Source organism: Atractosteus spatula, chromosome 19, assembly GCF_055471065.1.
Source record: "Atractosteus spatula isolate fAtrSpa1 chromosome 19, fAtrSpa1.hap1, whole genome shotgun sequence".
In the NCBI taxonomy this organism is placed as follows: Eukaryota; Metazoa; Chordata; class Actinopteri; order Semionotiformes; family Lepisosteidae; genus Atractosteus; species Atractosteus spatula.
In genome coordinates, this window is record NC_142724.1 from 1852776 (window position 1) to 1864905 (window position 12130).

At 42.6% G+C, this 12130-nt stretch overlaps 1 protein-coding gene across 1 annotated transcript in view; it reads left to right on the forward strand.

Annotated features, from left to right (window-relative positions):
- Positions 1-1669: 1669 nt before the first annotated feature.
- Positions 1670-12130, forward strand: part of rtf2 (replication termination factor 2) — a 29961-nt gene continuing 19500 nt past the window's right edge. Inside the window, exons 1-5 of the mRNA XM_088937177.1 lie at positions 1670-1869; positions 2806-2900; positions 3589-3682; positions 4388-4527; positions 5656-5734. Coding sequence (XP_088793303.1) covers positions 1801-1869; positions 2806-2900; positions 3589-3682; positions 4388-4527; positions 5656-5734 — 477 coding nt within the window. The 5' untranslated portion in view covers positions 1670-1800. The remainder of the gene's footprint in view (positions 1870-2805; positions 2901-3588; positions 3683-4387; positions 4528-5655; positions 5735-12130) is intronic.

Consider the following 12130-nt stretch of genomic DNA (forward strand, 5'->3'; position numbering starts at 1 on the left):
ACAAAACAAAAGGCATAACAGGACCTGCATTCTCTTCCATGAGGACTTTGCACCGTGGCAGTTCACACTGTATCCCTTTTTGTGTTTGTAAAAATACACTGCACTACCAAAATATTAAAGAATTCTATGTTCCACAGGAATGGCCCAGAATATAGCACGTCCCAAGGTCCCTTGAGTTTAATGATGGGGACAAAGGCACCTCCCTTCAGAGGAGATGGAAAACTGAGGTCCTGAGTCTCCATGGTCATAAAAATCCCAAGGTGTTTCTCGAAAAGAGTAGGGGTGTTATGCCTGCGTCCTGGCCAAATTTCCCATTGGCCCTTTACCAATCATGGCCTCTTAATATTCCCCATCTCTGAACTGGCTCCATCACCCTGTTATACTGTTATATATAGCTGGTGTGTGGTGAGCATACTGGAGCACTCGGCTGCCGCCGCATCATCCAGGTGAGGGCGATGCATTGGTGGTGGTAGAGGGGAGTCTCCTTTACCTGTACAGCACTTTGAGTGGAGTGCCCAGAAAAGCACCATTCAAGTGTAAGGATGAATTATTTATCCCCCAGCCTGGCAAAACTGTAGCAGGACAGGCCTTTTCCTCAGTGTGCGTTGATTTAGGAGACGTGGCTGGTGCACGTGACCCCGCAGGAGACATGATTGGTGGTACATATGCGTCTGGTGTGTGTCTGAAGGCAACAGCAGACCTGGCTAATGTGTATATTCAGACAGCCTCAGGGGTTTATAGGCAGTAGACATGTTTCTGCAAATTAGTTTCAAAGCCCATCTCTTATTATATTCTTTAATATGTTACAAAGTAATAATACTTTGTATAATAATTATAATATATTATGTTATATTACTGTACTGTGTATTCCAAAGCCACTATCTATCACTGTATAATGTTGGCAGTTTGACAAGGCTGAAATCTGGGACGTGTTAAACCAGAACCCTTAAGAGACTTTACTATGGTATTATGTGGTAAAACTGTAGTGAGGCACAGAGTTCCACAATAAAGCATGAAGCTACAGGTGTGGTACTGTGGGCACAACCGGGCCCAAATGTTTGCTACAAGCATGGTAGAGATATCACAACAATGTGAAAATACCTTTCACTCTTACCATGGTACATTTTCATAGGCTTCAATAGTCTCGCCACCTGACCCTTTTATCTTAAATTAACCATAATTTAATTTAGCTACGACTATTAATTACATCTTAAAGGTTAGTAGTGCAGACTAAAAACGTCTTCTAAAGCCCTTCAACAGTGCGGCCCTCTTCAACGGAAGGTATCGATTCCAGATTGCATCGCCAAACGCCGTTGAGTTTCCAGTACTTTTGCGCCACCTGCCGGCCAGAGGTGGCAATAAAGAGACCCGCACCTCGAAGTGTGTCCCCAGCTCGGACCCTGGGCCGTCCGCTGCTGTCTGCGCCTTCAGAGAATGAGCGGTTTATCTTTGATTTGTTGATGTCACAACGCTTGAGAGGAGGACGTGCATTTAAAACCCAAGCACAGCAGGCTCCCCAGGACTACTGCTGAATCCCATAGTCGGGCTTCTCCCGAGAAACGGCTGGTTGGGAACACGGTTGAGACCGCATTTAAGGTCTGACGCCGCTCCACGCGTCGGAAAAGCCCGAGTGCTGCCGGACTTTCCCGAAGGCAGCAGATCCGTGAATGCGGTTGCAGCCCATAAACCAGGAGGAGCGCGTCCTTCCTTCGGTAGCTGGTGTTTACTTTCTTCTTCCGTTGTTATCTTAGTTTTTATTCTTTGGGTTTAATTAAGTTTAACTTAACCTAAACAGCTGTCATGGGATGCGATGGAGGCACTATCCCCAAAAGACACGAGCTTGTCAAAGGACCCAAAAAAGTGGAGAAGGTGGGTGTTTTTAAACGTTGCTCTTTCGGGCTTGTTTTTGGCCTGCTTGTGTTGTGACGCCTAGGTTTCTAAATTAAAGCCGTAAATTTTTCTTTGTACTCGTTGGGAAAACATCTGTCTTGTGGCGAAGACCATTTTAAATTTTTTTTTGTTATTAAATTGTAAAAGTCGCGCCGTGTGTCTCTCCCGGTGTGAGTGAACTTGGATACATGGTCGTTTGAGTAGAGATAACAGAGCCGCCGTACTCTGTAAAAACTAGGAAATCCTGTCTTTTCCCGGCTCGTTAGGACGAAAATTGTGAAAATGTGATAGCATATTCAGTAACGTAACCTGTCTGGGAGGGTGACCCTGTGCGAATTATTGAAGATTGCTTTTCGTTAAAACATGTTGTGATCCTGAGGCAGACGGGAAGCAACACATAGCAGAAAAGCTATTGATCTTTTAGTATCATTATTTCAGTGATGCGACATTTGCTTAAGAACTAGTGCTGTGATGCAGAGTCTCAAGAGAAGTATGTGAAAGAGTGTAGAATCGGATTACTGACAGGTAAGAAGATTATAATTCGGGCGAGATGCTTGAATCAGTTAGCTAATAGCAACCAAAAGAGGTGGGTGTTCAGTGTTTCCCTGTGCCCCAGAATTGAGGTTTTGGGGTTGTTCTGCGTCTGGGGGTCCCAGAGCCCTTGTCAAACTAGGGGCGCCCAGCTCCCCCTTCGTGTTATTTGATGTCATTTTGTGAATACATTAGGAGGGCCCTGTAGAGGTCTGGGCATGAGGGATGTTTTCCCCCTGGTTGTTGTTTGGGTTCTGGTGGGTGGGTAGGCGGACGGGCAGTGTGGAGCACCAAGCCTGCAGCGCGCACACACACGTATGCACGGTGTACGGCATGTGTTGCGCTGGTTGTCATTGATGATTTTGTTTTCTGCTGCTGCGTCAGGTGGATAAGAACGCGGAGCTGGTGGCGCGCTGGAACTACTGCGCCCTGAGCCAGGAGAAGCTCAGACGTCCCATAGTTGCCTGTGACCTGGGCAGGTAAGGAGAGGAAGAGCCTTTCTTTACCCCCGGTAGCTCCCCCTCCTCAGGACTGCAGTGCAGAGTTATGGACACCCCCCCCCCCCCCACCTCCTTTTGTATTGAGACACTGGGTTGGAGCCAGTGATGTGATGTGATAACTCGTGTGCAGTATATCTCACGGTTTAAAGGAATGTTTTATTACGTTTAATGTTGATCAATATTTGAATTGCATTCAAGTCCTTTGAACGAGGATTGGATCGTGTAGGGCATTGCTTCGTGGTTTTCAGTTGTTTCTGTCTCCTTAAGTCATGCGTATGCACACTGGCACAGACAATCATCCACACATACACTGAAAATTCTAATTTTCCTTCACACTGGTGTAACAGTAATCATGCATGCTTGTGTAAGGAGGTAATACATAGGAGGTAAAAAACAAATGTGTCCTCATATGTGATCATCCTGGTACAGGTGCATGCATCCTATAGGAAGTACTAGATATATGGAACAATCCCCTAGAGCTACACATAGCTTTACTTAGGAAGAATGCATGAAATGAGTAGCAGGTTCTTTATTTCTACAAAGGTGTTTTCACACTTGGAGAACACTGGGTTTCATTTAAAACACCACTGGAATTTCTTGATGTCATTTTTCCAAGAAGGACCCGGGTTTCTAAACAGATGTCTGTCTTCCCTTTGCCTGCCTGCAGGCTGTACAATAAGGATGCTGTGATTGAGTACCTGCTGGACAAGTCTGCAGAGAGACCCAACGTCGAGGCCGCAGCTCATATCCGGGGGATCAAGGTCTGTTACAGTAACTCTTTTTCTGCCCCCCTCTGCGATTACAAAAACGAATTGAAGAACAGAAGGCAAAAACGGAGTGTTTAATCAGAAAGTAAAAAGTGCCCATTCATTGAAGGTCTTGCAACATTTATTTGGCACTGATTGTAGCTGTTAATGTGACCTTAGTCTAATCACAGCATTCATTATTAATATTTTTTAAATGCCGTTTTCTCATAAATCATTTCTGACATTTTAAGCCATTCTTAGAACAGAGGACAACCTTTTCAGAATTCAGCTTAAGCTAGTCCCCTGTTTTATTCAGCCTCGTTCTCTGCATTTCTCTGCCTTGGCATAGTTAGTGCAGGTTTCTCAAGGTCCCTTTGGTGATGAGGAACGAGTAAGGGTTTATTCCATGCCGAAAAGAAAAGGAGAGAGAGCGTTTCGGCTGTGGGCCCACAGCTGGTTCCATAGCCGAAACATTGTCCGTTTTCCTTTTAGCACGGAATAAACCTCTACTTGTTCATTTGCAGCCCATGCATGGTGACACAGCTCCCTGGTTGGACTTTTGGTGATGTACCTTATTGCAGTTTTAAAAAATAATAATAATTTCATGTTGCGCCTCTCAGTTCGATTGGCACGCTGCGAATGAGAAGGGGAGCTGTGGACTGTGTAGACAAAGCACCAGCTGTGACCCGCGTGTGTGCGTGCGTGTCTGTGTCTGAGCAGGACGTGAAGGAGCTGAACCTCACGGACAACCCGGCCTGGGAGGGGGACCATGGCGACGCCAAGGGCGACCGCTACGAGGAGCTGCGCTGCGCCCGGTTCATCTGCCCCGTGGTGGGCCTGGAAATGAACGGCCGACACAAGTAAGGGCTCCGTCCTCTCGGGGGTCCGTCCCCCCGGCTGCCAGCCGCGCCGCTGCGGGCGGGGCTCAGGCCTGGGCGGCGCCTGCAGAAGACAGGCCGGACAGGGTGGGGCCGACCTGTAGGAGGTACTGTCCCAGGCCATCCTGGGCTAATGTGAGGACAGAGGTCGCTTGATCTGGGCACAGGTGTCATTTTCTCTTTTAACTGTACAGTTAATCCTCCACTAGGTGGCAGGCTTGCTCCAGCCAGTCTTAACTACTGTATCACGCTCCATGGCCTCACACTCTTGCTGCTCTAGAGCTCCAGGTTATGTGGTCTGTTTGCATACAGACATTTTGTAATAAAGGAGTTTTCCAGTTTTGCTTTAGCAATGCCCATAAAGACCGTACTGCATAGTTCTTTGTATGTTTAATATTACCAACTATGTTTTTTAAGATAAGATTTATTGTCCTCCGAGGGAAATTTTTTGTGGACACACAGCACTTCTGTACATTTAAATATAATGCACACACCCCCCCAAAAAAAAACAAAAAAGCATTGCACATCACTCTATTGCACATGTATAACACATAACATATAACGTTTATGACGCATTACAACACATATTGCACGCAAGTGCTTGTAAAGGTCAAAAATTGTGTTTATCCTTGCCATCTGCATTGACAGCTTTAATGGATAGTGGAACAAAGGGATGTTTGTATCTGTTTGACTTACATTTGGGAACCAAAAAATGGGAATTCGTGTTAAGCTCGCTTGTCTGCGATGGACTGGCGTCCCATCCAGGGTGTGTCATGCCCCTTGTTCGCCAGTTTGATAGGAGCCGGCTGCCCTGCATTCCTGTTTTGCAAAAAGAGGTTAGAACATGACAGATGGAAGTTACCTCACAGACTAATAAATTCGAAGATTGTGCTTTATAGGTATATTAATACCACTAAAAAAATCAGTTTTCTGAACTTGACATGCCTTGTGCTGTCACTCTCAACAGGAGGCTGTTTAAAAAACAATCCCTGGAGGGATGTCGGTCGAACTCCTTGTCATTTTGAGCGAAGTGAAGTCGTTTCCTGCTCTCGACTCTCCTGGTATTACTGACATGGTGGCATGACTCTGTTGTCGCTGTTTGGCTTCCAGGTTCTGTTTCCTGCAGACCTGTGGCTGCGTATTCTCCGAGCGCGCTCTGAGAGAGGTCAAGACGGAAATCTGCCACAAGGTAAGGAGGTGCGGAGCTGGCTGGCCGTTTTAACAAACGTGCAGAAATAGCCATGTAATTGTTTGCCCGTCCAGAGGTATTCCAGGAGGTGGGCGCCAGGAACAGTGGCCAAGCAGGCCAGAGATAAGAAAAGTATGCAGGGTTGTACAATCTGACTGCAGCAAGTGGACCTTTGTAAGAGCCGCTGGCTGTCTCAAGCCATAGCCGTTAAGGCACAAAACGGACTCGAGATAAAAAAACACGTTTTCCTTGGATGCGCCCGTGTCATTCAATAACTCTGAATTTTTCTGTGTGACGTCGGTGTGGCAAAATAGGTTAATATTTAACCTATGAAAATAAGTTAAGCAGGTAACTTGGGTTATGTGAAAGTATGAACTTCAGAATACTATTCTATTATTATAGATAAGCTTAAATGAAAGTTTTTTTTCTGTCTTTTGTTGCCTCAAGTGGGGAAGTTTTAAATCCCAGTGTAACACGGACACCCAATTACTTACCTTACTTGTAACATTTTCGGTGTTTATACTTTTAACATTCATACACTGATAAGTGGCACTCTTCATTTGTTTCGGACACATTGAGTAATGTATTACTTTTAATACAGACTGTTAATTAACCTATGCTTTTTTAGCAATTATATATTTTCAGGGTTTGCTAAGCATTGTTTCATCCCAGTGAGTGCTGGTGAAGTTTGTGGTAAAGTCAGCTGTTGTGTCTTATAGTTTATTAGCCCTGAAGCTCCTTTGTTGAACTCCACAGAGAGTTCTAGAATGTTACTCTAGACTTCATCTTCATGATCCCATAACTAGCAGTGATAACCGTTGGCCTGCTATGCTTTGCTATATTCTGCATAGTGCCTGTAACTTCACGTCATTGCAGTGTCTGCTCAGCACTCTGTACATTCATGCAGTCCAGTTAACTGTTCCTTTGGTACAGCCCTCTATATCCTGACAATCATGGCACATACTAATTATGGCGTAAATGTAAAATGTCTTATTTTTGGGGGGAAATTCCTCATGAATTGCCGCTGTATATTATTGTGATATACAATCACGTGTTCCACGTTTTCTTTGTCGATTTTGTGACATATTTCCCTTTAAAATGCAATTAGGTCTTCAACAGGAAGTTAAATTTATTCTTTATCCTCTGGGAATATTTTTTTTCTCGTTATTTATGTTAATCATTCTATTGTAGTTGTGATAATTGTAAACTTCATAGACATTTCCATTCTGTGGAAAAGAGTGAAGCTGCATTCAGAAATCATCATGAATAGAAATTCGACACGCACACGCAGTGGATAGTGAACTAAAGGACAGGAATGCTCTGTGGTCAGTTATCGGCATGATCTGCGAGCTGTCCGAGAGATTGGTGTGGCCACACTCACACTCACAAGTGGAAAGCTGTGGCTTTGTTTCATAATCAGCAGAGTTTTAGTGCTTTTAACTGCGAAGCACAAATCGAACAAGTCAGCGTTAAAGGTACATTGTGACAATGTGCAGCCGAGTGTGACTTTTAGATATTTTTCCAGTTAATGGTTCTAAGTTATATTTAATGAGCAGGTCCCATTGAGAATAAGATGAAAATGAGGAAGAGAGAAAATAAAAAAATAAAAAAAGGTATTTCTAATAGAATCAGAAATTCTGACAAAAAAGTGACAAAAATGCTGTATTATCTTGAAAAAACAGGTATTTCTGACCTGGCTTGTGCAGTCATGCTGTAGAAATGCCAGCTCGTTGTTTAACATTACGATCTGTACATTCAGAAAGCTGTTACTCCTTTAGATTAATTGGCAAGCTATTTGTGTTAGGTGTTATTATCATGTATGCTTAAATATTAAACAAAATCAAACCCCACCATTTCTTTAAAAATTCAGAAATTCTAAGCTCAGAATTTCTAAATCTTTTAAAGAAATGCATGCATTTATTTCCAGTCAATATTCTTTTTTCAACCAATCAATAATATTAAGTGTCTCTTTGACAGTGCAAAATGTATTTTTACACAAATACAGTGGAGCATGATTATTATGGATTCACTGTCCTCTTCTGCAAAACTGGAAAGTATTATCTTATGAACCACAAGAAACTACTCCAATAATGAGAGCTTTCACTTCTGTCAATATTTCCTTTAAGATGCTATTCGTGATTAAACAACTGTCTGGAGTATAAAATATTAAAAGCATCTGCAGAAAAATTTCCAGTAAGCGCTATGCAAAGTGAAAATCAACTAACAATGTTTCTATAAATTTAAAACGAGTCTTGAAGTCAAAAGCATATTGTATTTAGTATCAGTGCATTAAACTATTATAACAGAGAATATACAAAAATGCAGTATGCAAACGTTATTGCACCAGAAATTGAAACCTGTCTGATGTTCTTTTTTTCCTATTTCTGTAACTGCTGTACAATCATTCTCTTTCCACCCACATTAAAACATTGGATTTCAGTTGCTTGGTGTCGAGGGGCAACACTTTACTGAGTCACAACTGAAGACTTGTTAAAAAAACAGGCTTGCTGGTTGCTATGAAGTACTGGATGAGGACCATAATGGCTCCAGCTGCTGTTATAATGAAACAACACGTCCTGATACTGGCTTCAAGTGGTGAGGGTGGGGTATTTCCAGGGATTTGGTTTTGTTTAATAGATAGTGCCTGACACATATAGCTTACAAGTCAGTCTAAAGGAGTAACGGCTTCTGCATGTACAGATCATACGAAGTAAAAAAAAAAAAGATTGTGAAACCATGTCTCCAATACTTGTTTTTTTCAAGGTAAAACAGTATTTGTGTCTGTTTTTCTTAAATAAACGTCGGTGATATGATCCTCCTGAACTCCTATATACGTTCTATGATAACAAAATACTTCAAGGACATTTTACAGTGCTTTTTGAACATAAGAATGGATATAAATGAGAGTTAATAGTTCATTGGTAGAAGAATCTCATCCAGCCAATTCTGGACAACGCTTTAGATACACAAGTTCTTCCTGTTGTTGGATTTTAATGTTCTCCCACATTTGTTTCCATCTGTGTCTTCTGGGACCTGTTTTATTGCCCATTCTGAAGAAGTCAGTTGAGTTGACTGGATCAGGGCCCTTGGAGATTTTAAATATTCGTATCTTGGGCTGCGGTTTTCAGATAAAACAGGAGCTCCACAATATGCTCAGACGCAGTGACCTGGATCCCACAAACAAAATGCTGCCAAGTTCTCGCTGATGCAGCTTGGGAACCCACTGCATCTCATTAGGTGTAACATGGATACCATGCAAAACTCTGAAAGTGCAATAAAAACATCGCCCTCTTGGTTCGCCTCTCACAGGAACCTGATTTCCTCAACAAAGTGTGTGTTCACAGTCCCATGCTTTCAAAGTGCTTGTGCAGTGACACATGAATTGCCAGCTGTTGTGATTTTTAACAAGGAGCTGGTGGAATATTTGATTCAGAGCTTATGCAAGACCATTTCAGTAAGGTCTTTTCCATCCTCTGTTGTTCCAGGGTGCACTTGCCTGCCTTGCTAAACAGTCATTTTATGCCTTTTCTTCCGCTACTGTAGATCACTAAATACGACTTTGTAATTGTAAGAAATGAGGCGGTGCTGTTTTCCTTGGTGTACTGAAAAGGCCTGAATTTGGCAGAGCAACTCAAATGGGTCTAAAATGTCGGTGAGGCACTTTTTGTCAACGTTTGTTATTTTAATACCTTACTTGTTTGCCTTTGAAACACGTTCTGCTGCTTTTTCATAGCAGAGACTGTGATGACTAACCAAATCAGCGTGGATACTGTACTTGTTTGTATAACTGGATCTTGTGCTTTAACATTACACTGATAAAGCACGCAGATTTGAAGTGATAGTCGACCTTGTCTGGGCTTAGCTGTCTCTTCTGAATGTAGATTTCTATGTATGTATGCAAGAGTAGATTAGATCCAGCTTTTATCTCCCAGTACCTTTATAAAAGCTCTTTTTCCTTGAAGTGCTAGTTATTGTGCAGGCTTGCATGTGAAAAATGTGGCCTAATTCCACTGCCATGGGAAATGTTCATCTGAAGTCCGAAGGGAAAAGCTATGAGATTTTTTTAGCTTTTTTAGCTTTTCTTTTTTTTTTCTCAGCATTCAGTCCTTAGTACTTTGTTTTAAGCATTTGTGACCTCAAGTTTACCAAAGTCGTTCTCCACAGCCTGAGGGGGAGGAATGTTTGACTTTTTTTTTTTATTGAAATGGCACTAATGGTGATGATTACAGTAACTTCCCAGGAAATATTGTAGGAGAAGAAAACCCACTTTTTTACTTAAAATTGGAAATGTCTTTTCCAAATGTATTCAGCCACTTTAAAAGAAAGCTCTTTTTCTGGGGGAGTGCTGTAATTGAATCGCTTTCCATTGCATTAGTAATCAATCCAACGTAGCTCTATTTACTAAGTGTACAAGTAAAAGATACTTTGGCCTTTTTTGTTAATTTGCAAACTTCCACACATGTTTAAGCATTTTGTAAATCTGTTTGTGCTCTTGGACATAAATTCTGGCTTAACTTTTCTAAAGTGTTTTTAGATTAGTTTTTACTCCCCCGTTCTTTCAACATAGTCTAAAGTAACTGTGCTGTGTGGGGTTAGCAGTTAACTAAAGCTGTGGCTCAGTAGAAAGTTAATGATCTGCTATTTAGTGGGACAGGGGTGTGGATCCTCAGTCGGCCCACTGCGGGATTCCTCATGTTGGCATGTCCCTTATCACATCATGGCTTGAGCACATGTGGGTTGTCATGGTGGTTGCTTGAATAAAGCGGTACTGTAAATGGGCCCTGCTGCACGGCTGAACAGCTGTAGTATCTGGGAGAAAGGAGGTGCAGCAGGCAGAAAATGACAGTGGGCTCCACTCTGGTGGGTTCACAGTAATCTGACCTTGGAACAGAACCAGTGTGATGAGTTTGGAATGGCTGGCTTCAGCTGTCTTCCTCTGCTCCCTGCCTGAATGAGTGCGTATGAGTGTGTAACGGTTTCCAGTCAGCAGTGAAACCCTCTGCAGTGTTAAAAAGGGGACTGTACCCAAGGGGCCTGAACCTAGGATTCGTACTAGGATAGGAGTCGTATTGCGTGTTACATTTAAATAAACATTTGGAGGAATATAACTGTCCACTGACTCTTTAACAGGGTATTTTTAGAAGGGATGTTTGTGAAATTTATGGTTTGTCGTCTTACTTGTCAAACAAATACTGTTAAGACGATATGTATGCATTTCTCTTCGTTGCTTCACTTACCTATGAATGTGAAATTGTCATTAATGCCCAACATTTTTTTATATTTCACCCATGATCCCCTTTCAGTCTCCGTGGTTATCCTATTATTTTCACACAATGGGAATGTGTTCAAGAGCCCGTTGGGTTGCCAGTGGCCCCCTGAGGTTGCTTCCTGTGAGTGTGTGTTGCTCTGTACGAGCCGGCTTCTTCGGAAATATCATTCCGGGAAGCCGAGGGACAGACTTCCCAGCTCCAGCCCCTGTGGATCCACCCTGGTTGTCCTGGTTCTGTGGCTCTGTGGACTGGGCCAGTCTGATTCAGTGGCAGGAACCTCCCTTGTCCACCCCTGGCGCAACTGTGTTTGCATGTTGCTAAGCAGAGCCACGTCAGTGAGCGAGCCTCAGTACTGGGAGGCGAAGAGACGGAAGGTTTCTGCTGCAGAGCTCTTGCTAAGCTGTCACTTGGCATATTTATTCCCCAGGTAAGGTAGAACTGATTCGGTCAGCACAGCAATGAGCATAAAGGCACTGTCTCAGATCTTGCAGCAGGTTAAATACAAACTGATTTACAGACACTGAGTTCAGTGACCATCTGTTGTCTTCAAATTCAGAGCATCAGGTTGCAGGGATGCTATTTTCTGTTTGTACTGTACCTTGAAAATGTACTTTTTTCTTTTTTAAAGGGAGGGATTCATACAGTGCCTTGATTTAAGACTTGCAGTCATGACGCTTTTGAATAGCCATTAATATTTATCACACAACCTACTGCATACATTCAAAACAAAAAAAACAACAGAAAAAAGCAACTAGATAGAAAGAAAGAAAAATGGAGACGTTTTTTCATAAGAATTCAGAATATTTGCTGTGGCCATCCTAAATTAATTTAGTGACACAAAATCACCTTAAAGAGCCACACAATTGTGCGGTAGTAGTGGTTCACCTGTTTTCAGAATAAATGCTCAAATGTCTGTGAAGTCCCTTGGTGAGGTGTATTTCAAGCAAGGATTCAACCAAACACACCAGGGGTGTTTCAGAACAACCTGGGGATAGAGCTGTATAAAGGCACAGATCAAAGGGGTAAATGAACATAAACTTTTCAAAGCCCCTAATGTCTCTTTCAGCAAATTTAAGTACAACTGTGAAATTGAATCCCTTTCTTAACTTGCAGCATGAAAGTGAGT